The sequence below is a fragment of the Erinaceus europaeus genome, chromosome X (assembly GCF_950295315.1).
Source record: "Erinaceus europaeus chromosome X, mEriEur2.1, whole genome shotgun sequence".
Taxonomy (NCBI): domain Eukaryota; kingdom Metazoa; phylum Chordata; class Mammalia; order Eulipotyphla; family Erinaceidae; genus Erinaceus; species Erinaceus europaeus.
Window position 1 is genome coordinate 41,091,854 of NC_080185.1, and position 27,192 is coordinate 41,119,045.

Genomic DNA, 27,192 nt, shown 5'->3' on the forward strand with positions numbered 1-27,192 from the left:
GTTTCTTTTAAGCCAATGTTTTGCATTAAACTATATCACAGCTGTATAGAAAGGATTATGAGGACAGGGGAGACAGCATGAATAGTTCTGCAAATAGACTTTCATGCTTGAGGCTCTGAGGTTCCAGGCTCATTCCCCAGCACCAACAAAGACTAGAGCTGAGCAATGCTGTGGAAATAATAATAATAGGGGTGGAGGGTAGATAGCATAATGGTTTCTTCTTCTAGCGTTTGCCCTTCTTCCGTAGCCAGTCAACAGCATCAGGTCGAGCCTGATGTAAAGTTTCGAGACCTCCTTTGAATCTGGAGAGGTGGCAGTCGTTGACTATGTGGGTCATTGTCTGTAGCCGCAGGGGCAGTTCGGTCGTCTCTGGCTCCCCAGCGATGGAACATAGTGGCGCACCGGCCATGGCCTGTTCGATAGCGATTGAGGAGAGCCCAATCATAACGTGCTAGGTCAAAGCCGGGTTGACGCTTGCAGGGGTCTGTGATGAGGTGTTTGTTCTTTACCTCAGCTGACTGCCAGCTCTGCTTCCAAGAGACTGGAACAGAGAAGTTCAGTGTAGGCGTAGGGGACCAGATTGGGTGACGAGACGTCAAGCGTTGAACAGGGTGGGCGAAGATATCCGCGTATATTGGCAGGTCCGGTCGAGCGTAGACGTGGGAAATGAACTTAGATGATGCCGCATCCCGACGAATATCTGGCGGGGCGATGTTGCTAAGAACTGGCAGCCATGGAACCGGGGTGGAACGGATGGTTCCAGAAATTATCCTCATGGAGGAATATAATTTGGAATCGACCAAGTGGACATGGGGGCTACGGAACCATACTGGGGCACAGTATTCTGCAGTGGAATAGCATAATGCCAGAGATGATGATCGTAGTGTGGAAGCGCTCGTGCCCCATGAGGAGCTGGCCAGTCTTGCAATGATGTTATTCCTCGCGCCCACCTTTGCTGCAGTTTTTATGAGATGTTTGTGAAATGACAGAGTGCGATCGAGAGTAACGCCAAGATAGACTGGCTGGGCTTCATGCCGGATTCTCGTATCGCCAAGCTGCGCATTAAGCTCACGCGAGGCCGAGGCATGGTGTAGATGGAAAACAGATGATACCGTTTTTGCAGTGCTAGGAATTAGTCGCCATTTTTTACAGTAATCAGATATCAGAGACATGTCTTTCGTGAGTGTTTCCTCGAGGATGTCGAACTTTGATGCCTGAGTTGCACAGCAGATGTCATCGGCGTAGATGAACTTCCTTGAAGAAGTTTCTGGGAGGTCATTGATGTAAATATTAAATAGCGTAGGAGCCAGAACAGAGCTCTGGGGGAGGCCACTTGAGACAAGTCTCCATCTGCTAGACTTGTCACCCAGATGCACCCGGAATCTTCTGTTTTGGAGAAGAAACGATATAGTGTTGGCCACCCATGGAGGCAGGCATCTTGTGATCTTGACCAGGAGATCACGGTGCCAGACCACGGGTGCTGTCTTTGTTGATCTCACAGCAGCCTATGACATGGTCTGGCAGCATAATGGTTATGCAACCAGACTCTCATCCTTGAGTCTCCAAAGTCCCAGGTTCAATCCCCCACACTACCATAAGCCAGAGTTGAACAGTGCACTGGTAAAATAAATAAATAAATAAATATTTAAAAAGAAAAAATAATAGTAAAGTAAAGGTCTCAATGTATAATTTTGTTATGGGAAAAGCTTGTGAAGGGGGAGAGAGGGCTGGGCGGTGGCATACCCAGTTAAACACACATGTTACCAAGTGCAAAGACTTGGCTTTGAGCCCTTGCTCCCCACCTGCAAGGGGTCTGCTTCAAGATCCATGAAGCAGGTCTACAGGTGTCTTTCTGTCTCTCTTTCTCTATCTCCCCATCCTCTCTCAATTTCTGTCTATCCTATCTAATAAAACTTAGAATAAAAAAAAGAAAGGGAGTCGGGCTGTAGCCCAGCGGGTTAAGCGCAGGTGGCGCAAAGCACAAGGACCGGCATAAGGATCCCGGTTGGAGCCCCGGCTCCCCACCTGCAGGGGAGTTGCTTCACAGGCGGTGAAGCAGGTCTGCAGGTGTCTTTCTCTCCTCCTCTCTGTCTTCCCCTCTTCTCTCCATTTCTCTCTGTCCTATCCAACAATGACAACAACAATAATAACTACAACAATAAAACAGCAAGGGCAACAAAGGGAATAAATAAATAAAATAAATATTAAAAAAAAGAATAAAAAAAGAGGGAGGTACATAGCATAACGGTTATGGTCCCAGGTTCAGTCCCCTGTGCCACTATAAGCCAGAGCTGAGCAGTGCTCTGGTAATGAAAAAAAATCTTGGAAAAAAAATGAGAAGGGGGCTGGGTGGTGGCGCACGTGGTTGAGCACACGTGTTACAATGCACAAGGACCCTGGTTTGAACCCCCAGTCTCCACCTGCAGGGGGAAAGCTTTGCAAGTGGTGAAGCAGTGTTGCCAGTGTCTGGCTGTTTCTATCCAATCAGTCAATCAATCAATCAATCAATCAATCAATATAATCGGGGCCAGTACAAAACATAAGGACCTGCTCAAGGATACCAGTTCAATCCCATGGCTCTCCACCTGCAGGGGGGTCCTGCACAGGCAGTAAAGCAGGTCTGCAGGTGTCTGTCTTTCTCTCTGCCTCTCTGTCTTCCTCTTCTCTCTCGATTTCTCTCTGTCCTGTCCAACAACAACAACAATAATAACAATAACAGCAACAACAGCAAAATAGAGGTCCTTGCGCTTTGCGCCATGTGTGCTTAACCCGCTGTACTACCGCCCGGCTCCTTTAAAAAAAAAAAAAGGAATGCTTCACGAATTTGCGTGGCATCCTTGCACAGGGGCCATGCTAAACTTCTCTGTATCGTTCCAATTTTAGTATATGTGCTGTGGCAGCGAGCACTACTTTTGCTTTTAAATATTGATTTCTTATTTATTTATTTAACGATTTAGTATTTTTTTGCCACTAGAAATATTGCCAGGGTTTCATTCCTGCACTCATTGTGGCCTTTAAAAAAATAAATAAAGGGTGAGAGACAGAGAAGAGAAACACCCACAATACTGCTCCACAAGCTTCTGTTTCAGGTTGTTGTGATCTTGGGCTGTGTGTGTTAATTAATTAATTAATTTTATTGACACCAGGTTTATCTCTGGGGCTTGGTGCTATCACTACAAATCCACTGCTCCCAGTGGTCATCCCCCCCCCTTTTTTCTGTTTTGACAGGACAGAGAGAAATTGAGAGGGAAGAGGGGAGATAGAGAGGAAAGAGATCTTTGCAGACCTGTTTCACTGCTCCTGAAGTGTTCCCTTTTCAGATGGGGTGTGAGGACTTGATTCCAGGTCCTTGGACATGTGCACTCAACTGGGTGTTCCACCACCAGGCACCTTTATTTTTAATTAATTAATTAATTAATTTGCCTCCATAGCTATCACTGGGGCTCGCTGCCAGCACTATGAATCTACTGCTCCTGGTGGCCATTTTTTCCATTTTAGTGGATAGGACAGAGAGAAATTGATAGAGGAGGGGAAGATAGAGAGGGGGTAGAGAAGATAGACACCTGCAGACCTGCTTTGCTGCTTGTGAAGTTTTCCCCCCTGCAGGTGGGGAGCTCAAACCCATATTTGTACTAGGTGCCTTTAACCGGGTGCGTCTATGCCCCACCCTGCCCAGCCCCTGTATTTTTTTTAAAGATTTAATTTATTTACTGATGAGGAAGATAGGAGGAGAGAGAAAGAACCAGACATCATTCTGGCACATGTGCTGCCTGGGATCGAACTCAGGACCTCATGCTTGAGAGTCCAAAGCTTTATCGCTGCGCTATGTCCTGGACCACTTGCCCCTGTATTTTTAATGAGACAGATACAGAGAGAAAGATAAAGAGATCATCCAGACCAGAGTACTGCTCAGCTCTGGCTTATGGTGGTGCTGGGGTTTGGTCCTGAGATCTCAGAGCCTCAGGTGGGAAAGTCTCTTGCAGAACTATGATGCTGTTCCCCCCGCCCCCGCACCCCTACCCCCCCACCCCAGCATTTACTTTTTCAGTATTCTGGAGTTAAGAGCTGGAATCTCCTTAGAGATCCCACAGCAAGGAAATCAGAACATTTGATATATATATAATATAGATGGCATATGTGATTGGAGGGGGGGATTTGCCACAAGCTTCCCCCAGATTCATCCATTGACCCCGGATTGAGATCCTGGGCCTAGATGACTCCCAAGCTCCATTTTTCTGGCTCTCAAAGTGTGGTCCATGGGATCACAGGAATCTGAATTGCCTGGGTTGCCTCTCCCTCCCCCAGTAGGATATATTCAACAACAAGGACAACAAAAACTCTGAACCTACTGCTTCAGGTTTCTTAGGAATATTTTTATGTCAGTGCCAAGTGAAAGACAACTTACTCTAAAGTTAAAGGGGAATAATAATAGTAATAATAAAAAGAACCTAGTACGCAGTAAAGGAATGATATCGTTAACTACTTCTATAAGTCTTGTTTACACAGGCAGGACCAATTTCTGGAGCACAATATGAACACCCTCCCTCCTCACCCCACCACGCCCCGCCCCGTCCCGCCCCTAAGCCACTCTGCCCTGACACTGTGACGCCAGTGCGCTTCTGGATCATAATGTGGCCATTATTGGCTCTGGGACAGGTCCGTAGCTTAGCTGCAGACTGAGCTGGAGCAGATCTCACACCAGAATGCATATCTGACCAAGCCCCAGAGGCTCAGTCCACCGGACCCCAACAATGGACTGTCTTGGAACCGGCCCTCAGATCGCACTTGGTTCTAAGGTCATCCCTGTCCAGTGAACTTCCTCCTGCTCACTCCCTGCCCAAGAAACGCCCCCCCTCCCCCGTCTCCCCAGGCGGTTTAAATAGATTCCTAAGACTGCTGGGGATCTACTTAACTTTCTTATAGCTATATTTTCCCTTTTGTTGAACTTGTTTTTCATTGTTGTTGTAGTTATTATTATTGTTGCTATTGATGTTGTTGTAGGATAGGACAGAGGGAACAGGAGAGAGGAGGGGAAGACAGAGGGGAGGCTCGAACACATCCTTAAGCTGGTCCTTGTGCTTCTTGTGCTTCCTGCCATGTGCGCTTAGCGCGCTGCGCTACCACCTGACTCCCTCTACTTAACTTTCTGTGGTCCAGTCTCTGGGAAATGAACATTTAGAAATCCATATATTTTTTCTTTTTACTTCCTGGATGATTCTTCTGGAAATGAGCAATTGCAGATCAGTACTTTATCCCAACTTGAGAGTTGGATAGTTTTCGAGCGTTTTTATCTTGTAAATACTACAAGTTCATTTATTTATTTGGCAAGGAGGTGTCTGGGCTTAGAACGGAGGACCTCATATATGAGAACCCCTCATCCCCAAATGCTTTATTTCTTTAAAGATGTATGTATTAATTATTTACTTATTGATTGGATAGAGACAGAAGTTGAGAGGGAATGGGGGAGACAGGGAGAGACACCCACAGCCTTGCTTCACCAATAGTGAAGCTTTCCCCCTTCAGGTGGGGACCAGGAGGGTCCTTGCATACTGCAAAGGTGTGCTTTTAAGCTAGTATGCCGCCGCTAGCCCCTCCCCCGAATGCTTTAGATTCTGTCCATTTCTCTACCTAGTATACTAAGTAGCATGCTTACTAGGCAGGTATGCAGGGATAGAGACACACGTATAGGCACATAGAGATGTGAACTCTGAGTAATGTGTGTATGGTGATCTTTGTTTTGTTCGGTGTATTCTTTCCTTCTTTCTCTTTTTCATCGAGGGGTTAATGGTTCACAGTACGGTTGTTCCACTTATAGTTTGCTTTCTTTATGGAGTTCAAAGAATCCTATTCCTCTGAGTTCTGTTTCTCTATCTGAAAAACAGGGTGTTGCAACTAAGTGAACCTCTAGGCCAGGCCAACTCTGGCGGTCAGTGACTCCATACTCCAACCCCCTCAAGCTCCCTAGGCCACTTACTGAGTCGCAAAGAATTGCGTGCTCTGAGAAAATGATTCTGTTTTGTTTCTATGTGTTTCTGTACTGCATTGGGGTGTCCAGTAACTGTTTTTCACTCTAGTTAAATCATTCTTTTCTTCTTCAAGGAGCCGGAATTGAAGTAATCTCTGCGATCTCCACGGAGCCAAAAGTTCCAGAGGTTTCTCTTTAAACCGTAGAGAAGACCGCCCGCGCAGCCTCTCTTAAGCGCAAAGAGCTGTGAACCAAAAGGCCAGGGTGTGGTCGCCCCTACCCTCGCCCCCTTCCTGACAGCCCCGCCCCCTTGGCAACGCTCGACTGCGGGGATTGGCTGCTGGCAAGGGAGCGAGCCCCGCCTCCAGTCTTATGACCCGGGCTGGAACCGCGGGTTCTGGCTTTTGCAACGTCGTGGTCGGTGGTCAGCGGTCCTCTGTCCTTGGATCGGCGGCCCCTGTGCCCCCCCCCCCGCTCTTGCTGTCCTAGAAGCCGACGCCGTCACCCGCCTGCTGCCGCCGTCGCCCTCCCGCGGAATCATGGTGTGCTTCCGCCTCTCCTGGGTTCCGGGCTCGGTGCTGTTCTCCCTCTGCCTCATCTTGGGTGAGTTGTCCGGCCCTCTTGCCTCGGCTTCCAGCCCGGGCCCCCGGGGTGCCCAGTTCAAAGGGCACAACCTGCACGACTGGTCCGGCGGAGGAGGGGGAAGGGGGGAGCGGCCCCGCGGCTGGCACAGGGCGGCGGCGCCCGGCCCTGGCCGTGACCTAGAGAAGGCCCGAGCGAGCGAGGGTGGCGGGGGAAGAGGAGAAGGAGGAGGCCCCCAGGGAGAGTCAGCGGGGCAGCCGCCGGGGGAGTGGGGTGCGGAGAGAAACTTGGGAAGGCGCGGAGGAGTGAGCGGGGTAGGGCGCTGCCTTGGGCGTCTGGGGGAGACGCTCGGTGGCGCCCGGGTTTCTCAGGGAGAGCGTCCTGAAGATGGTGGCCAGTCATGGGGCGAGAGAGGAAATGGGGGGGGGGGGAGCGACGCCGCTCGAGGCAGAGAAGCGTGGACGGAGAGTGCGTGGGGCAGGCAGGTTGGGGACGGTATGACAGGCGGCGGGGGGGTTTGCCGGGGACGTTTTGGGGGAGGATGGGGGGAATTTGTGACTCTGGAGGAGGAGGGGGGAGGGGGAGGAAGCCGAAGAAAGATGCTGCGTTGGAGTTGGGCTGTTGCAGTTTTCAGCGGGGGTGGGGTGGGGGTGGGGGGTTGGCCATGGCCATTTCCGGATCGGAAAGCTTGCACCCCCCAACCTCTGGAGAAGAAACGGGTGCGTGGGAACGCTTGTGGGGAGTGCAGAAGATCTGCTTGGGAGGTGTTGAGGGTGACACTTTTCTACCACTGGGGTTACTTATTCTCAAGCAGATCCTGCGCCCTCCTCCCCCCTCAAAAAAAAAAAAAACAAGAAAGAAAAAACCCTCAGCTGTTTCAGTTGGGAGTGGCTCCTCTCCGCTTGCGAGGTCTTACTTTTGGGGTGCTGGTGTCCTCCATACAACTGGCCCCTTTTCTGAGGAGGAATAGCTGGGGTGAAGGTTGGCTGTATCCCCACTCCACCCCATCAGCAGTCGGGCCCTTTAGGGCCCTTTAGACTTGAATGCCTGCAAGGTGAACTTTGTTCACAGAATGTCTTCCTAACCTGATTCCTATCTGTGGCTCCCCCCACTGGTTATTGGGATTTCTGGACTTACACACACACACACACACACACACACACACACACCCACCCACCCAAAGTGGGAGTGGAGAGAAAATGAGAAAATGCATATAATGGGGAGGGTACATGAAGGAAGTAGGAAGAGGTCAGCGTTTTGTAATTTACATTTCACTAGAAGAAACTCACCCCCCCCCCCCCCCGTGGTGGGTTCTCAACCTGGAGACGTTCAGTCTGGAGACACTTTGTTTTTGAAGGGCTTAAGGGTTTTGGAGTTTCTAAACATTCCATCCTGCTGGGGACAGCCTCCCTGCAACAAAGAACTTACTCCTCTCAAAAATGGCAGTTCACCCAAATTTTTAAAAAAATTTTATTTACTTATTCCCTTTTGTTGCACTTGTTTTGTTGTCATCGTTGTTGGATAGGAGAGACATGGAGAGAGGAGGGGAAGATGGGGAAAGACAGACACCTGCAGACCTGCTTCACCACTTGTGAAGTGACTCCCCTGCTAGTGGGGAGCCAGGGGCTCTAACTTGGATCCTTATGCCAGTCCTTGTGCTTTGCGCCAAGTGCGCTTAACCCGCTGTGCTACACACCCAAAAGTTGAGATGGTCTTGCACACAGCCTTGAGAGCCATAGCATTAGGAAGGGGACTTGATCTCTTCTAGAAACGGATTCTCTGGGAAGTGGCACAGTGGATAAAGTGAAGTTCCTGAGTTCGATTCCTGGCTTCACATATACCCAAGTGATGCAATGGTTCTCTCTTTCTCTCTCTCCCCCTCCTTGTTTTTTGTTTTTAGTTTTAACCAGAGCACTGCTCAGCTCTGGCTTCTGGTGGTGCTGGGAATTGAACTTGGGGCCTTTGGTGCCTCACGCATGAACGCCTTTTTGCAGAACCTTTATGCTGTCTCCCCAGGTCTCTGTTTCCTCCTTTCTCATTAATACTAATAACAAAAAATCATAGAAGTGCTTCTTTTTTTGTTTAAATTATATTTATTTGTTGAATAAAGACAGCCAGAAATTGAGAGGGAAGGGGTGGTAGAGAGGGAGACAGACAGAGACACTTAGAGCATTTCTACACCACTCGGGAAGCTTTCTCCCTGCAGGTAGGGACCTGGAGCTCAAACCCAGGTCTTAGCACATTGTAACCTATGTGCCACCACTCTGCCCCTAGAAGTGCTTCTCAAGGATCTTTTTTCTTTTCGGGAAGTTGGACAGATTCAGGCACTACGAGGTGATTTTTCTTTCTCACTCACATGTGTGCTCCCCTCTCACACAGAAAACCTTGGTGTTTTCCAGAGGCAACACAGTATGTGATGGTGACATCAGCATTCTGACGGTGCCACTGTGTCCTACTATCTTAGTCTGAATTTCTAGCAAAGCAAAATACATAGACGGATCTAGTTTACTGACACCTCACCTCTCTGGGGTCCCCTGTGGATAAGAGGAGCTTAGGCCTGGGTCCCCAACTGCTGGAGGCTCCCTGAACTCCTGTGGCTGTCCCCCCTTCTAAAAAGGGGCAGGGGCCAGTTGGGCTTTGTCCACACAGTTTGAAGCTTCCCCTGAAGTGAAGCAAAGCAGCACCCACTGGTGACAGCAGCCCTGAGAGAGCACTGCTGACCAGAAGGGCACCTTATCAGCTGTTAGGGAACATATGCCCCAGGCATTGCTTAATCAGTACTTCACTGCCAGCTGACTCTAAACAACACTCCATTGTTTAGGGAAAGCGGAGAGAAAAAATAGTACTTGTCCTACTTGTTGGCTCTCCTGTCTTTAGACTTATTTACATTCTTTAAAATAATATATAGAGACACAGAAATGTGGAGGGGAGAGAGAGAGAGAAGGAGAGACAGAAAGAGAGACCCACAACACTGCTTCACCATCTGTGAAGCTCTCTCTCCCCCCCCCCCCCACACACAGGTGGGGACTGGCTACTGGAAACTGGGTCCTTGCCTGTGTGTCAATCAGGTGCGCCACCGCCTGGCTGGTTAGCTTTATTGCCTTTATTTTATTTATTTTTTTTAAAGTGAAAGCTCTTGTTGAGCTTTCACAGAAGCAGTGCTTAGTCAGTGCCCTCAATAAACAGGCAGGAGAGGCACAGGGAAGAACCTTTCGTCTTGCCTGCTATGTGGCCACTTACTCCGTGGCTGATCCTCTGGAAGACTTCCAGAGTTGATTCTCTCTAATTCCAAGTCCAGAAGAGGAGTTGGACAGGGTGCAAGTTAATAATGCACCTACATCCAGGTTGACTTTTTTCTTTTTAAAGATTTTATTTATTTATTAGAAAGATAGGAAGAGAGAGGAAGAACCAGACATCGCTCTGGTACATGTGCTGCCGGGGATTGAACTCAGGACCTCATGCTTGAGAGTCTGATGCTTTATCCACCTCCCGGACCACCCAAGTTGCCTTTTTTTTTTCCAGATGAAAAACTAGAAACTGTTTCTCTTTTCCAGCTGAATTAGCACTTGTGAAGAGACTCCTCTGCAGGTGGGGAGCCGGGGCCTCAAACTGGGATCCTTCCTCCGGTCTTTGTGCTTTGCACCATGTGCGCTTAATCTGCAGCACTACCACCCGACTCCCTACTTTACCTTTTTATTTTTTTTAAAGAATTTATTTATTTATTCATGAGAAAGATAGGAGAAGAGAAAGAAGCAGCCATCACTCTGGTACATGAGCTGCCGGGGATCGAACTCAGGACCTCATGCTTGAGAGTCTAGTTCCTTAGCCACTGCGCCACCTCCCGGACCACTTTTTTTTTTTAAGATTTTATTTATTAGTGAGAAAGGAGGAGAGAAAGAACCAGACATCACTCTGGTACATGTGCTGCCGGGGATTGAACTCAGGACCCCATGCTTGAGAGTCCAATGCTTTATCCACTGTGCCACCTCCTGGACCACCCTACTTTTCCTTTTTTTAAAAAAGGTTTTTTCTTTGATAGGACAGGAAAATTGAAAGGAGGTGTGGGGGAGAGGGAAAGACCTGTAGCCCTACTTCACTACTAATGAAGCTTCCCCCCCCCAGCAGATGGGGGCTGGGGGCTTGAATTTGTGCATAGTAATATGTGTGCTCAACTAGGTGTACCATCACCCAGCCCCCTGCCACCCAACGTTACTTTTCTATATGTAAACAGAAGTCAAGAAGAAGTTGATGTGTACCCGCTGTGGATTCTGAGCTGTACCTACCCACCTGTTGGTTGCACCAGTGGCAACACATCCCTTGGATTTGTAGTTGTATTAGTGTTTCCACATTAGCTGTGCCAAGTTCTCTTCATAGCTTTATAACTCTGCCCCTGCTCTTCTGTTTCTAATAAATTATTATTTATTCAGTAGGACAGAGAAATTGAGAGAGGAAGGGAAGATAGAGAGGGAGAGGTTAAGAGACACCTGCAGACCTGCTTTACCGCCTGTGATACGACTCCCCCCCCCCACAGGTGGGGAGCTGGGGGCTCAAACTGGGATCTGTGCGTGGGTCCTTAGATTTGGTACTATGTGCACTTAACCTGGTGCATTACTTCCTGACCCCCAATTTGTTATTATTTTAGATAGATACAGAGAATCCAGAGAGGCAGATGGGGAAAGAGACCACCTGCAACACCACAGCTTCCATCAGTGTGGTGGGGACTGGGCTCTAACCTGGGTAGTACGCATGGCAAAGCAGCGCAACATCCAAGTGTCAGCCCGGGTTACTTATTGATTCATTCTTTAGCACAGACTAGAGAGGAAGAGTGTACCAGTGCATCCCAATGGCACATGGGGTGCTGGGTATTGAACTAGCTTCTTCACTGTGCTACCTCCCGGGCCCTGGTTTTGCTGTAGAGTGAGTATAGAGACTTCCGGGAGTCGGGCGGTAGTGCAGTGGGTTAAGTGCACGTCACAAAGCGCAAGGGCCGGCTTAAGGATCCAGGTTCGAGCCCCTGGCTCCCCCACCTGCAGGGTGTTCGCTTGTGGGAGTCGCTTCACAGGTGGTGAAGCAGGTCTGAAGGTGTATATCTTTCTCTCCCCCTCTGTCTTCCCCTCTTCTCTCCATTTCTCTGTCATATCCAACAATGACAAAGTCAGTAATAACAATAACTACAACACCAATAAAACAAGGACAACAAAAGGGAAAATAAATAAACATAAAAAAATAAAAAGAGAAGTCCACAGGTCTATGTGTTGTGCGTTTGCAGGGGTGCTACTTATTTGAATGAGTTCTAGCTGACTCGAGAACTTTCTCGAAAAAAGAGAACTTTATTTTCTCTAGAAAAGCTAGATAGAAGCATTATGGAAAGAGTATTAGACGAAAAACCTTCTCTGATATCTTTGCCTAATAACTGTTCCCTTTGTGACATCATAGATTTCAGAATTCTGTAGTCTTTTTTTTTTTTTTATTACCAGACCACTGCTCAGTTCTGGTTTATCGTGGTGTGGTGTCTGTCTCCCTCTGTTTTTCCTTTCCTTCTAGGTGTCTCTCTGTCACCAATAAATAAATTAAAAAACAGTAAATCTTTAATTTTTTTTTCTGAAAGAGACACCAGAGCATTCCTTGGTCATATGTGCTATGCTGGGAGTCGAACCCAGGGCCTCACAGATACCAAGTGCTCTCTCTGGTTTTGAGCCATCTACCTGATTATCATTACTTTTTTTTTGGCCATTTCCAGGACTTCACCATTCCTGGCTTACTTTTTCACCACAGCAATGAGACTTTTTTTTTTCCAGAGTACTGTTCAGCTTTATGGTTTATGGTGGTAAAAAAGAAAGTTTTGATAGTTAGTCTGGGGGCCTGGTGGTGGTGCATCTGGTTAAGTGCACATGTTAAAATGAGCAAGGACCTGGGTTCCAGCCCCCAGTTCCTATCTACAGGGGGAAAGGTTTGTGAGTGGTAAAGCAGTGCTGCAGGTGTCTCTCTCCCCTTCCCTCTCGATTTCTGGTTGTCCAATAAGTAAATAAAGATAAAAAAATTTGGTAAAAATAAACTAGTCTCTATCCTTTTGGACGTAATCTATAAGAGAAAGTAAACACAGGGTTTTTTAAAAATATTTTTTGCTTAAAAACAAAATCTTCTGGCTGTATTGGAGTTTGAACCTGGTACCTCAGAGCTTCAGGCATCAAAGTCTTTTGCACAGCCATTGTGCTGTCTCCCTTCCCCCCAACCCCCCCCTTTTTTTTTTTCAGCTCTACCATCATATTTTGTTAAACTGGTAACTTTGATTTCACTGGTTCTGCTAAGATGATTTTGGCTATCATCAGGACACTTGAAAGGACAGGCTTATCACTAGCCCCCGGGTTTTCTGATTGTGACATTTGATAGGGTGATAAATCTCCAAATACTCCCTGTGAGCCCAGCTTTGGCACCCATGCATCTGGGTGGAGGTTGTAATCAAGGAATTTTCCACAGCATGGTAGCTGGCTTAGGTCTTTGGGAGTGGGAAGATGATTTTTCTTCCTGGAGTGACAAAAGTATTTATATATATATATATATATATTTTTTTTTTTTACCAGAGCTCTGCTCAGCTTTGGCTTATGTTGGTGCTGGGGATTGAATCCGGGAATTTTATAGCCTCAGGCATGAGAGTCTCTTTGCATAATCATTATGCTATTTCTTTTATTTAGTTATTTAGAGATTGAGAGGGACTGGGAAAGAGAAAGACCTGCAACACTGTCCCACCACTTATGAAATGTTCTCCCTGCAGGTGGGGGGCTGGGGGCTTGAGCCTGAGTCCTTGAGCATTGTAGCATGTGTGCTCAATCAGGTATGACGTCACCCCACCCCTCAGTCTTCATTTAAAAAAAATATATATATATATACATATATACTTTTTAATTATCTTTATTTTGGATAGAGACAGCCAGAAATCGAGAGGGAAGAGTGGGTGATAGGGAGAAAGGCAGAGAGATACCTGCAGCCCTGCTTCACCACTTGTGAAGCTTTCCCCTGCAGGTGGGGGCTGGGGGCTTGAACCCAGGTCCTTGTGCACTGTAACGTGTGCTCAACCAGGTGGGCTGCCACCCAGCCCTAAGATATTTTTTATTATTTTGAATTTTAGCTTAATGAGAGAAATACAGAGAGAAAGACACAGTGAAAGACCAGAGCACTGCTCAGCTCTGTCTTACATTGCTGCTGGGGTTTGAACCTGGGACCTTGGTGTCAGGCATGAAAGTCTTGCAGAACCATTATGCTGTCTCCGCAGCCCATAGCCTTCATCCTTCATTTCTTATAAACTGATCTTGGATCAGGCCGGTGAAAAAGCTCACTTGGATAGTGCACTGCTTACCCCTGTGCATGGCTTAAATTGGAACCTGGCTCCCATGATGTTGAAGGAAGCTTCAGTGCAGTAGTGTCTCTCCCCGACCTGCCCCCTCCCCTCCTCCTCTATCCATCTAAAAAAGAAAAGTGATCTGCTCAGGCTCCAAATTATCTAAGTGCTGGTTAGTAAGTATCCTGTATGGTGTTAAAGATTTCTGGAGCCCTGCCCACCCCTAATTTTCAATAAGCACTTAACATTAGCTCTGCACAGTGCTGGCTCTTTATCTCCCGACCTATGCTCTGATCCTCAGATAATATTCTATAATTGAGAAGAACATCACGTTATTGTTTCCCCCCTCCCCCTACTTTTAAGAGCTTTACCAGAAATCAATAATTTTACCACCTGCGGGCTATGATTTTACCTATCTTAGAAAGTGTACGCAGGAGGGGAGGTCCTAGAAAGTGTACGTGGGGGGCCAGGTGGTGGCGCACCTGGTTGAGCACAAGGAGCCAGGTTCAAGCCCTTGGTCCCTACCTGCAGGGGGAAAGCTTTGCGAGTGGTGAAGCAGGGCTGCGGGTGTCTCTCTGTCACCCTCGTCCCTCTCGGTTTCTGGCCGTCTATTCAATAAATAAATAAAAATGATAAAAATATTTTTAAAAAACTGTACACGAGGGCTGGAGATAGCATAATGGTTTTGCGAAAGCATGCCTGAGGCACCAAAGGTCCTAGGTTCAATCGCCAGCACCACCATAAGCCAGAACTGAGCAGTGCTCTGGTGAAGGGTGTGTGTGTGGGGGGGAGGTAAGTGTATGTGAGCAGCAGTTCATCTGATGTAACCAAACCAAAGTATGGAGAAATCTTTGCTCTGGATAGGAAAGAATGGGAGCATGCAATGCCTACATGTATTGCCTGGGTCCTAGTGTGTTTTATCAAACTTTTTTTTTTTTTAACTGCTCAGCTCTGGCTTATGCTGGTGGGGGGGTGGAGATTGAATGTGGGACTTTGGAGCCTCAAGTATGACAGTCTTTTTGCATAACCGTTAATGCTACACACTCCTGCCCTGATTAAACTTTTTTTCATTTTATTTGATAGGACAGAAATTGAGAGTGAAGGGGGAGACAGAAAGAAAGACGCCATGGTCCAGGAGTTGGCGCAGTAGATAAAGCACTAGACTCTCAAGCAAGCGGTCCTGAGTTCAATTCCCAATAGCACATGTACCAGAGTGATGTCTAGATCTTTCTCTCTCCTCCTGTCATTCTCGTTAATACATAAATAAAATCTTAAAAAAAGAGATACCTGTAGTACTGCTTCACTACTCCTGAAGCTGTCCCCCTTTGCCCCCCTCACAGATGGGGTGGGGGAGGGTCTAGAACCTGTTGGGCAATACATGTGCTCAACCAGGCATGTCATTGCCTGGCCCTCATTATTATTATTATTATTATTATTATTATTACTACTACTACTACTTCTACTTTCCTTGAGACCCTTTGCTCACCTGCTTTCTGAATTGGTGAGCTTGAGGACAGGAGCTCGTAAATGACTACGATGAAAGTATACAGGTAAAATATCAACTCAGGAATCAGGAAGGTCCTTTTAATTGCTATGTTGACTAGAAAGGAAGTTTGTAGATGGGAATCTTCAATTTGCTGGTCCAAGTTTGTTTGCTTTTTTTTTTTTTTTTTTTTTAGTTCAGTGTGTTTACTACTTCCACTTTTTTTTTTTTTACTTTTTAAACACCTATTAAAAATTATTTATTTATTATCGGCTAGAGGCATAGATAAATTGAGGGGGAGGGGGCCAGGTGGTGGTACACCAGGTTAAGCACTCACACATTACAGTGCACAAGGACCCAGGTTCAAGCCCCTGATTCCTACCTGCAGGGAGAAAACTTCACATGTGGTGAAGCAGGGCTGCAGTTGTGTCTCCCCCCCATTATTATATATCTCCCTCCTCTCTCAATTTCTCTCTGTCTCTATCAAATAAATAAAATATTTAAAAAGAAATTGAGGAGGGCATAGAGGAGACAGACACCCTGCATTTTCTCTCTCTTTTTTTCCAGTGAATTCAGAATCTCAGGCAGGGTAGTCCGTTTGTATAACCATTATGCTTGTCTCCCCTGCCTGAGGGGATTGAATTCTCTATAACGCGCATTTTGGAACTCATCTTTTACTTTCCTTTGTAGAATAAGCTCATCTCTTTAATTGTAACACATTAGAATAGATTCAGCAATGTCTTTTTTTTTTTTTTTTTGCCTCCAGGGTTATCGCTGGGGCCCCACGAATCCACCGTTCCTGGAGGCCATTTTTTCCCGTTTTGTTGCCCTTGTTTATTAGTGTTGTTGTTACTATTATTGTTGGCGCTGTTGTTGGATAGGACAGAGAGAAATCGAGAGGGGAGGGAAAGATGGGGAGAGAAAGATAGACACCTGCAGACCTTCTTCACCACCTGTAAAATGACTCCCCTGCAGGTGGCTCGCACTTTGTGCCACGTGCGCTCAACCTGCTGCGCTACCGCCCGGCCCCCAGCCATGTCTTTTTAAATGCCATAAAAACTTTTCAGTAGAAATGATTTGCCCATTCTAAAATCTAACATAGCTATAAGGATAGAAGTGACTTGCTGGAAATGTTATATACACCAGAGTATCATTGTTTCAACCAGAAACTTAGCTTGTGGGAAAATCACTATTCCTAGCTTGAACCCTATGTCAGAATTTATTGAGGAGAAAACTGACTTAGGATGGATGGGTGGATGGATAGATGGATGGATGGAAGGGATGAATGAGGGAGAGAGTGTCTCAAAGAATTTACAGTCATGATTTAATGCATTGTCCTTCCAGTAAGGAGATTAAGCTATTCCCAGAAATGGATATAATCAGTCTGTTTATTGAGAAGCTAGTATGTATTCAGCCCTTCTGGGAGTGAGAGGAAATAGGGGAGTAATAGACTTGGTCATTCCTTCTGTGAAATCTATGATAGATGATATTCATATAAAAGACACATCCAGGAGCGGTGGCACAGATAAGATAACCATTTTAGGGGAGCATATTGGAATTCAAATGAGTAGCATCATCACAACGGAATCTTGGGCCTGCCCACATATATATCATTCATTCACAGCCTGGTCTGTTCTTTTTCTGTATTACTCAACAAATGACTTGCTGTCTACCAGAATTTCTCATGGCACATCAATTTGTTGCCAAGTGACAGTCGAGAACTGTTCTTTGGGAGCTGATGACAATTAAGGAGATGAGATTTATAGACATAAAACCACTGAATAATTCAGGACAGGATTAAATAAGCTGAACTGTGAGGCTATGAACTATGAGCCCCCTCAGTTTTGATAGACAAGAAGTTTCTGTGGAGAACAGACAATGGCAGCGAACTAACTCAGGTTCTTAGCTGTAAGCAACAGAAAGGAAATCAGATTTTTTTTAAGCAGGAAAGATGTTCATTAAAAGTGTTGATGGGACCAGGTGGTGGCACACCTGGTTGAGCGCACATGTTACAGTGCACAAGGACCCGGTTCGAGCCCCTGGTCCCCACCTGCAGGGGGGTGGTGAAGCAGTGCTGCAGGTGTCTCTGTCTTTTCCTATCTCCCCCTGCCTTCTCGATTTTTGACTATCTCTATCCAATAAATAAATATAAAAAATCAAAAAAATTTGTTGACCAGGGCCAGGAAGATAAATAGCATAATGATTATGTTTTTTTTTTTTTTAAACAGAGCACTGCTCAGCTTTGGTTTATGGTAGTTCAAGAGATTGAACCTGGGAATTCAGAGCCTCAGGCATGAGAGTCTCTTTGTATAACCATTATGCTATCTACCCCTGCCCTAGATAATGATTATGCAAAGAGATTTTCATGGCTGAAAATTGAGGTCCCAGGTTCATTCGCCAGCTCCACCATTAAACCATGGCTGAGCAGTGCTCTGGTTAAAACACAGTACACCTGTGTCTGTTCCCTCCCTCCCTCTGTAATATCACCTTATGCCAGAGCTGTGTTGTGCTGTGACCCTTTCTTATAAATCAGATATACATAAATGAGCAAATATCTTTTAGAAATGATTTGGAAGCAACATCTTAAGCATTTAATAAAATGCTTCTAAGAGATAAATCAGGCATTCATTTTTAAAAAATGAAAAAAAATGCAACAGGGCTATGCATATCTTAATAAGACAGCAATTTTTTTGTTTGTTTTACTGCTCAGCTCTGGTTTATGGTGGTATGGGGGAATTGAACCTGGGACTTTGGAGCCTCCAGCGTGAGTTTCTTTGCATAACCATTAGGCTATCTTCCCTCACCCAAGATAAAAGATACATGTTCATGGGGCCAGGTGGTGGCGCACCTGGTTGAGCACACATGTTACAATGCTCAAGGACCTGGGTTTGAGTCCCTAGTTCCCACCTGCAGGGGAAAGCTTTATGAGTACTGAGGCAATAGCAGGTGTCTCTTTCGCTACCTCTCCCTTACCTCTATTTTTTTAACTTGATTTTTTTTTTTGGGTAGGACAGAGAGAAATAGAGGAAGGGAAGACAGAGAGGAGGAGAGAAAGATAGACACCTGCAGACCTGCTTGCTATGTGACTCCCCTGTAGGCTAGGAGCTGGCGGCTCGAACCAGGATCCTTGAGCTTTGTGCCACGCCCACGCGCGCTTAACCTGCTATGCTACCGCCCAGCCCCACCTCTTTTTATTTTATTTTATTTATTGGGTTGGGAAGACAGCATAGCGATTATGTAAAAGCCATTCAAGCCTGAAGCTCTTGAGGTCTCAGGTTCAATTCCCAGTACTACCATAAGCCAAAACTGAGCAATGTTCTGGTCTTTCTCAGTATCTTTTCTTCTGTATCTACTATCTGCTCTTGCTCATTGTTAAAATAAAATAAATAAAAATATTTTTAAAAGATTTTATTTATTAATGAGAAAGATGGGGGGGTGGAGACAACCAGACATCACTCTGGTACATGTGCTGCCAGCAGGATTGAATTTGGGACCTCATGCTTGAGAGTCCAGTGCTTTAGCCACTGTACCACCTCCCATACCACCCCCTTACACAGATAATAAAAATTAACATATATATATATATTTTTTAGGGTGAGGGTAGATAGCATAATGGCTATGCAAAGAGATTCATGCCTTGAGGTTTCAAAGTCCCAGGTTCAGTCCACTGCACCACCATAAACCAGAGCACCACTGTTAAGCTCTGGCTTCTTTCTGGTGGCTCCTTCTCTAGCCCTGCATATCTTTCGACCCTCATCGTTTCACTCCTGGGTCCAGATCCTACAGACACACTTGCATGTTTTTGTAACAGAACCAAAGGGGGAACAAACGGAAAGAAAGAAACAAAGTAGCCAAAGCAGCATGGCTGTCACACTGTAACAAAGTTGTACATACAGGGAGAGTCAAGAGAGCCGCTGAGGTGTGAACCGCAGGCATGAAAGAATGGAAGGAGTCTGATTCAGAAGAGGACTTAGTGGATGGGGGAGACAGCATAATGGTTATACAAATAGACCAATGCCTGAGGCTCTGAGATCCCAGGTTCAATCCCCTAGACTACCATAAGCCGGAGTTGAGCAGTGCTCTGGTAAAAAGAAAGGGCATATTAGTGGGTGGGAAACAGACACCACCAATCGGTACTGTTGAATTACTGGAAATTGGAATATGGGGAATTTACAGTGCTCTGTCTGCTGACATGGGTACATTTTTCTAAGTTAAATTTATTTTATTTGTTAGGACAGAAATGGGATGGTAGTGCAGCCTGTTAAGTGCACATGCTGTGAAGCGCAAGGACTGGTATAGGATCCTGGTTCGAGGCCCTGGCTCCTCACCTTCAGGGGGTCACTTTACAAGCGGTGAAGCAGGTCTGCAGGTGTCTATCTTTCTCTACCCTTCTCTGTCTTCCTTCCCCTCCTCTCTCTATTTCTCTCTGTCCTGTCCAATAACAATAGTGACAATAATAAGGGCAACAAAAAGTGGGGAAGAAAATGGCCTCCACGAGCAGTGGATTCATAGTACAGGCTCCCGATCCCCAGTGATAACCCTGGAGGAAAAAAAAAAAAAAGAAATTGAGGAGAAGGGGAGACAGAGAAAGAGAAATACCTGCAGACCTGCTCCACCATTAGTGAAGCTCCCCCCCCCCACAGGTAGGGAGTGGGGGCTTGAACCCGAGTCCTTGAGCAGTATATAATGTGTGCTCAAACCAACCATGAATAAATTCAGTTGGGGAAGTCCTGGAGGCACATACTTAATGTTAGGTGCACTGGGTACTTTTCTGTGTATATGTTGTACATATATAACATTGTACTTTACAGACTGTATTGGAGGGTCTGGGGTGCAGCTTAGTGCCCCTGGTTTTCATCCCTTGCACCCACCCCAAATAAAGTCTGCTGGGTAACTTGGAGTTATTGGAGTTTCTGGCTCTGTACCCCCAAGGCCTTGGTCATTACCCCAGATCATGCCAGCAGACTGCTCTGTCCCCAGCTAGTATTAAGCTGCAGCTGGGCGCCTCTTATCCTGCCACTAGCTCTGCTGGCCTTGCCACTGGGGGAGCTAGACCCTGCTGTATGGCCCTATTTCTACTGGAGTTGGGAGAATTCCAGCCTTGGCTTCCTTCCTCTGGCGCCCTAGTCAGAGCCTGGAGGAGGTGCCTGTTGAGGGGAAAATGCCCATCCTTGCTGCAAGGAGCTAGGGATGGGGGTGGGGTGGGCTGGGAAAGCAAATATCTTGACATTTTCAGTTTTGTTATTTGTTTTGCCACCAGGGTTACCGCTGGAGCTTGGTGCCTGCACAGCTCCACCAGTTCAGGTGGCCATTTCATTTCATTTCTTTCTTTTTTCTTTCTTCTTTTTCTTTTTAAGATTTTATTTATTTCTGAGAAAGACAGGAGGAGAGAGAAAGAACCAGACATCACTCTGGCACATGTGCTGCCAGGGATTGAACTGGGGACCTCATGTTTGAGAGTCCAAAGCCCTATCACTGCACCACCTCCTGGACCACATTTCTTTTCCTTCTTTTTTTTTTTTTTGAATTTATTTATTCATGCGAAAGATAGGAAGAGAGAAAGAACTCTACTGTGCCACCTCTTGGACCACATTTCTTTTTTTTAATATATATTTATTTTCTTTTCTGTTGCTCTTGTTTTTCATTATTGTTGTTATTGATGATGTCATTGTTGGATAGGACAGAGAGAAATGGAGAGAGGAGGGGAAGACAGAAAGAGGGAGAGAAAGACAGACACCTGCAGACCTGCTTCACCACCTGTGAAGTGACTCCTCTGCAGATGGGGAGCCGGGGGCTCGAACCGGGATCCTTAGTTGGTACATGTGTTTAACGCCACCTGCGCTTAACCCACTGTGCTACCTCCCGACTCCCTATTTATTTATTTTACCTGAGCACCTCAGCTCTGGCTTATGGTGGTATGGGGGATTGAACCTGAGACTCCAAAGCCCCAAATTCAATCTTCGGCACCAACAGAGCTGAGCAGTTCCAGTTAAAACAAACAAAACTCACAATAATAATAATTGATAATGCTTGCTGAAAGAACCTTGAGAGGGTAGGGGCTATTTCAGATTTAGGACAACCAAAAAAAAAAAAAGTACATGGGGGGCGGGGCAAAAGAAAAAAGTACAAGAGAAAGCTTTCCTCACTAGCCATTTAGGTCAGAAGAAAGTGTCTTCTTCAAAGGGTAGGAAGAATGGAGGCTGTGGAGGATACTGGTTGTGTGCAGGGCTGGCATTTGGGTCCTGCCCGACCAGTTTGACCAGACTAAAGGGCGTGTGCTGGGAAAATGGTTAGACAGAAGTGGAAGGAGTAGGATGGGTGGGACAAGATTAAGGATCCTGTGACAGACAGACAGACAGAGGGATTCCAATTTCATCAGAGGATCTGGAGCCAGGCACTTCCTGGAGTCAGGAACAAGGAAGTGTCCTGGGAGGATTCAGTGTTTAAGGCCCATTAACTCTGAAGGTCTTTAGGGGGGGGCAGGTAGGAGGTGGCTATAATTTATTTTTATTTTTATTTTATTTAAAAGTATATCCATACATATTTTGCCTCCAGGGTCATCACTGGGCCTCAGTGCCAGCAATAGGAATCCACTGCTCCTGGTGGCCTTTTTTTTTTTTTCCCCTCCTCATTTTATTGTATGGGACAGCGAGAAAAAGAGGAGGAAAAGAGGAGGAGATAGGATGAGAAAGATAAAATATCTGCAGACCTGCTTCACTGCTTGTGAAGTGTTTCCCCCCCCCCCCTGCAGGTAGGGAGCCGGGGGCTCGAACCCTGATCCTTGTCTGGGTCCTTGTGTTTAGTACTATGTTTATTTAACCAGGTCTACCATTGCCTGGCCCCTGCTATAGTGATTTAGAAACAAGGCAGTGGGTTAGAGATAAAGATAAAAGACAAATATAGTTTTTTTTTTTTTTTCAGAACACTTATTTTTAATGAATTAAGGTTTTTTTTTTTTTTTACCAGAGCACTGCTCAGCTCTGGCTTCTGGTGATGTGAGGGATTGACCTTGGGACTTTGGAGCCTCAGGCCTGAGTCTCTTTACATAATCATCATGCTATCCCCCCTAATTTTTTTTTTTTTGGACTGAGACAGAAATTGGGAGGCAAGGGGCAGATGGGGGGGGAGAGAAAGGGAGAGGGAGAGAGGGAGGGAGACAGCAGCTCTGTAAAGCTTCCCCTCTGCCGGTGGGGACTAGAGACTTGAGACTTGACCCCTGTTCTTGCACATTATAATGTCTTTGCTTAATCAGGCACCCCCGGCCCCTATTTATCTGTTTTAATGAGAGAGGTGTAGAAAGATGAGAGAGAGGGAGACCCATCTGCGGGGTGGGGGGTGTCACCTCATAAGTGGTGAAGTAGGTCTGCAGGTGTCTCCCTCTTTATCTTCCCCTCACCTCTCAGTTTCTCTCTGGAGAGAGGGATGTGGGGAGGTAGATATCAGAGCCTCAAGCATGAAAGTCTTCTAGAACCATTGTGCTGTCTCCCTAGTCGAGAACATATTTAGTTATTTTATTGTGAGAGAGGCCAGAGCCCCACCATTTGATGGAGTGCCAGGGAGGGGCCCCTCACACACATAATACATGTTCTCAAACCTGCTTACCCCTATTGTTGAAGTTAAGAGAATTTGACGGTCTGGAAGTTGGCACAGTGCTGGATGGAGTGTCACGCATGAGGTTCTGGTTCCAGCCCTGGTACTGCATGTCCCACAGCGGCTTTTCTGCTTCTCAGAAATATTAGATTGTCAAGAAAGTCATAACATGGTTTTTTTCTGTGCTTTTTTTCTATGCAAACGTGTATCATGACTTTTCCCAACAACCCAATGAATAACTTTTAAAAGTTTTTTTAAAGGGAATTTGAAGGAGACTTAAAAGAGAAGGAAGCAGAAGTTAATTCTCCGTGTGTGTGTGTGTGTGTGTGTGTGTGTGTGTGTATGGGGGAAGGATGCAGAGCACACCTCAGCTGACTGTTGGTGGTGCCAGGGATAGAACCTGAGTCCTCCCTCCTGCAAGTCCTTTGTTCTACCACTGAGCTATCTCTGCATCCCCTGCCAACTTAGGACCTAGAGTGACTAAACAGGATCCTGCCTTTCCTTTGGAACTAGACATGCCAAGAGCAGGACCACGTGGAAGAAGTAAAAGAATGGATTTTAGAGGGGGGCTGGGTGGTAGCGCAACGGGTTAAGTGCACATGGTGCGAAGTGTAAGGACTGGCGTGAAGGATCCTGGTTCGAGCTGCATTGTAAGTGGCCTAGTCTTGGATTAGTGGTGGCAGTTCCATTTTGTGTGGTACTTGGAGAAGAATGGGAAGGAAACATGTAGGTTTCCCCAGCTCTTCCCCCTCTTCTCACCCTCCCACAGGACAGAGAAAAATTTGAGAGGGGGAGTGGGAATAAGGAGAGATACCTGCACCATTGCTTCACCTACTCCTAAAGCTTTCCCCTTGAACCCAGGTCCTTGTGCTTGGTAACATGCATGCAACCAGGTCCACTGCCACTGCTCCCCCCCCCCCCAGCACTGTCAGTAACCACAGCTTTAGCTTCACATCCGGGCTTCCTAAGACTGCTTGGGCCCAGAGAGACCTTTGTGCATAACTTGAAAGCCGTTGCTGAGGCATTCATTCCTCTCAGGACCCAATTCCCAGGAGCCCAGAGCATGTCCCTGCTTGTAGGTGATGCTGGCTTGCTCAGGTGTCATTAAAGGCCACGCAGTCATCTTCACAGGAAACAGCTCACACCTCAGGTGTTTGTGAAAGCGTGAGGGAAATTCCCATTGCTTACACTGCCCCTGGGTTGGCTGGTACTTAGTCTTTGGAGGCCCTTGTGTTCTCTCTTCAGTGGAATAGGCCATGCTCTTGTGTCCTATTGAAAGTCCTTGTGACTTTCTTTTCCCTTTCCCTTTCCCTTCCCCTTCCCCTTCCCTCCCCTAGCCTCCGTTCCTCCCTTCTTCTCTTTTGAAGGAATTCTTTTTCAATAAAGGACATTTTATTTTATTTTATTTTATTTTATTTTATTTTATTTTAACGTTACAGAGAGGCAGATAGATACCAGTGCACTGCTCAGCTCTGGCTTACAGTGTTGGGAGTGTGTGTGTTTGGACCTGAGACTAGGAGCCTCAGGCTGGAATGTCTTTTTGCATAGTCTCCTATGTTAGCTCTCCCTAACTCCTTTCACTTTTCTCTGTCTCTTGTCTAAATAAATAAGAAAAGCAGTAGTATCAGCAGCAAGGTTGAGAACCTAGGATGTGGCTTCAAGTACTTGTCAGAGGATTCGGTAACCTTCCAAATCAGTTGGGTTCTAAGGTGAAAGTGAGGGAACCTATCTAGATCAACCTGTTGCTTGTGGATCTAATGGTCTTTGCCATTCTCTAATCCTATGGTCTAATCCTATAGGAAGGGCCATGCCATACTGCCACACCCAGATAAAACAGTCCACCAAGACATTTGTGTGGTCCATGATAGGGGTTAGGAAATAAGACCATAGAACACCAGGTATGTCTTTTTTTTTTTCTTTGCAGAGAGAGCTCCACCAGATGGTTTAAGTGTTGCAGGGATTTAACACTCCCTTCTGGGCTGTCCCTTATGTCACTTAAAAAGTCATCAGGTATCACAGGGAGATGAGGAAGTATACCCATGTGTCAACACCTGCACTGTAAACCCTTAGCTGCCCAATAAAATGATAAAAGAACAGATGCCAGGCAAGCTATCATTGCTCAAGGCAAAAGGAGCAAGACATAGCTGGACTGGAAATAATTAGTAAGAGACAGAGGGTAGAGGCTCTGGAGATGGCTCAGCTTGTGGAGTGCATGGCTTTCATGCAAAACGTTCTGGGTCCGATTCCCCAGCATCCCGTGAGCACCACACAGAGACCAGTGGAACTATGGGGAGTGGAGCAGTGCTTTGGGGTCTCTTAAACAAACAAAATCTTAGTTAGCTAGAGAGCTAACTAAAGGTGTGCATATGCGAGGCTCTGGGTTCTATCAACTTCACCTTAAAGGGGGGGGCAGTGGTGGTGCACCTGGTGGAGCGCACATGTTACAATGCACAAGGACCCTGCAGGGGGAAAGCTTTGCGAGTGGTGAAGCAATGCTACCGTTGTGTCTCTGTCTCTTTCCGTCTATCTCCCCCTTCTCTCTCAATTTCTGACGGTCTGTCCAATAAGTAAATAAAGATAATTTTTAAAAAGGCAAAAGGCAAACACCACCACTGTTACTACCTATGAACCCACATTGAGTAACATTTAAAAAAATTTTTCTCTTATTAGGGGATTCATGGTTTAGAGTTGACAGTAAAATACAGTAGTTTGTGCATGTGTAATCTTTCCCAGTTTTCCACATAATAGTTCAACAACAACCTTCACTGGGTTCTCCTGCCATCATGTTCCAGGACCTGAACCATTCCCCCCCACCAGTCTTTTACTTTGGTGCAGTGCACCAACTCCAGTCCAAGTGCTGCTTAGTGTTTTTCCTTTTCCTTTTTTTTTTTTTTTCAATTTCTTTATTCAGGGGTTAATGTTTTACAGTCGACAGTAAATACAATAGTTTGTACATGCATAACATTTCTCAGTTTTCCACACAACACTACAACCCCCACTAGGTCCTCTGCCATCCTGTTCCAGGACCAGTACTCTCCCCCTCCACCCACCCCAGAGTTTTTTTTTTTTTTTTACTTTGGTGCAATACACCCACCAGCTCCAGTTCAGGTTCTACTTGTGTTTCCCCTCTTATTTATTTATTTATTTATTTATTTATTTATTTATTTATTGTGAATGTGTGTGTTTTCCCTTCTAACCTTGTTTCTCGACTTCAGTCTATGAGTGAGATCATCCCATATTCATCCTTCTGTTTCTGACTAACATGATTTCTTCAAGCTCCATCCACAGTGGGGTGAAGAAGGTGAAATCACCATTTTCCATAGCTGAGTAGTATTCCATTGTGTATATATACCACAACTATTTTTTAAATATTTTACTAGGGGAGAAGGCGACTGCACACCCAGTTAAGCACACACAGTACTAAGCTCAAGGACCTGCTCTCCACCTGCAGGGGGGATGCTTCACAAGTAATGATGCATCTATCCTCCACCTAGCATGGAAGTCTTTTGCAGAACCATTTTGCTATCTTCTTAGCCCCAGTAACCATTTCTTTTGGGAAGGAATAATGCTAACTTTATCATTAGGATTCCCCTAAACACACAATAAAAAACAACAACCAATAACCGATACACCAAGCAGAAGAATAGAGGCTGTTGCACTTCAGAATTGGTTGAGCTTTTCTGATGGCTAGAACTTGTTTTTTCTTCACATTGTTTTATAGTAGGATTAAAAAAAATTTCCTCTTCTAGGTGCAGTTCCATCTTATGCATTGGAAGTTAATCTGACAGATTCAGAAAATGCTACTTGCCTTTATGCAAAATGGCAGATGAATTTCACAGTAACCTATGAGACCACAAACAAAGAATACGTAAGTCTCTTTTACCTTTTGCTTTAAGTTTCAATTATGTTCTTGTTTAGTCTTTCTGTACACTTATACAAAGATTTATTTTTTGTTTTTAAACATTTAAAAAAATATTTATTGATGAGAGCACTAGAAGGAGAGAGAGAAAGAACCAGTCATCATTCTGGTACATGTGCTGCCGGGAATCAAACTCAGGACCTCATGCTTGAGAGTCCAATACTTTATCCACTGCACCACTTTCTGAACCACACAAATAAGATTCTTTGTGATTACTAAGTTAGTGCAAATTCTGTAAGAGGGTGGGGGTGATAGCATAATGGTTATGAAAAAGACTCAGAGACCTGAGGTTCTAAAGTCCCAGGTTCAGTTTCCCA

The 27,192-nt window shown here is 45.9% G+C and overlaps 1 protein-coding gene and 1 non-coding gene across 4 annotated transcripts in view; one reads left to right on the plus strand and one right to left on the minus strand.

Annotated features, from left to right (window-relative positions):
- Positions 1 to 2,800: 2,800 nt before the first annotated feature.
- LOC132535998 (U6 spliceosomal RNA) lies at positions 2,801 to 2,907 on the minus strand. The gene has a single exon (XR_009547699.1). It is a non-coding gene; the product is annotated as a U6 spliceosomal RNA (small nuclear RNA).
- A 1,740-nt stretch (positions 2,908 to 4,647) lies between these two features.
- Positions 4,648 to 27,192, plus strand: part of LAMP2 (lysosomal associated membrane protein 2) — a 58,457-nt gene continuing 35,912 nt past the window's right edge. For 2 of the 3 annotated variants that reach the window (XM_016191403.2, XM_007530364.3), the window contains exons 1-3: positions 4,650 to 4,796; positions 6,100 to 6,568; positions 26,706 to 26,824. In XM_016191403.2, coding sequence (XP_016046889.1) covers positions 6,505 to 6,568; positions 26,706 to 26,824 — 183 coding nt within the window. In that variant the 5' untranslated portion in view covers positions 4,650 to 4,796; positions 6,100 to 6,504. Of the gene's footprint in view, positions 4,797 to 6,099; positions 6,569 to 26,705; positions 26,825 to 27,192 lie in introns of all 3 variants that reach the window. The other variant, XM_060182993.1, reaches the window with a different exon arrangement.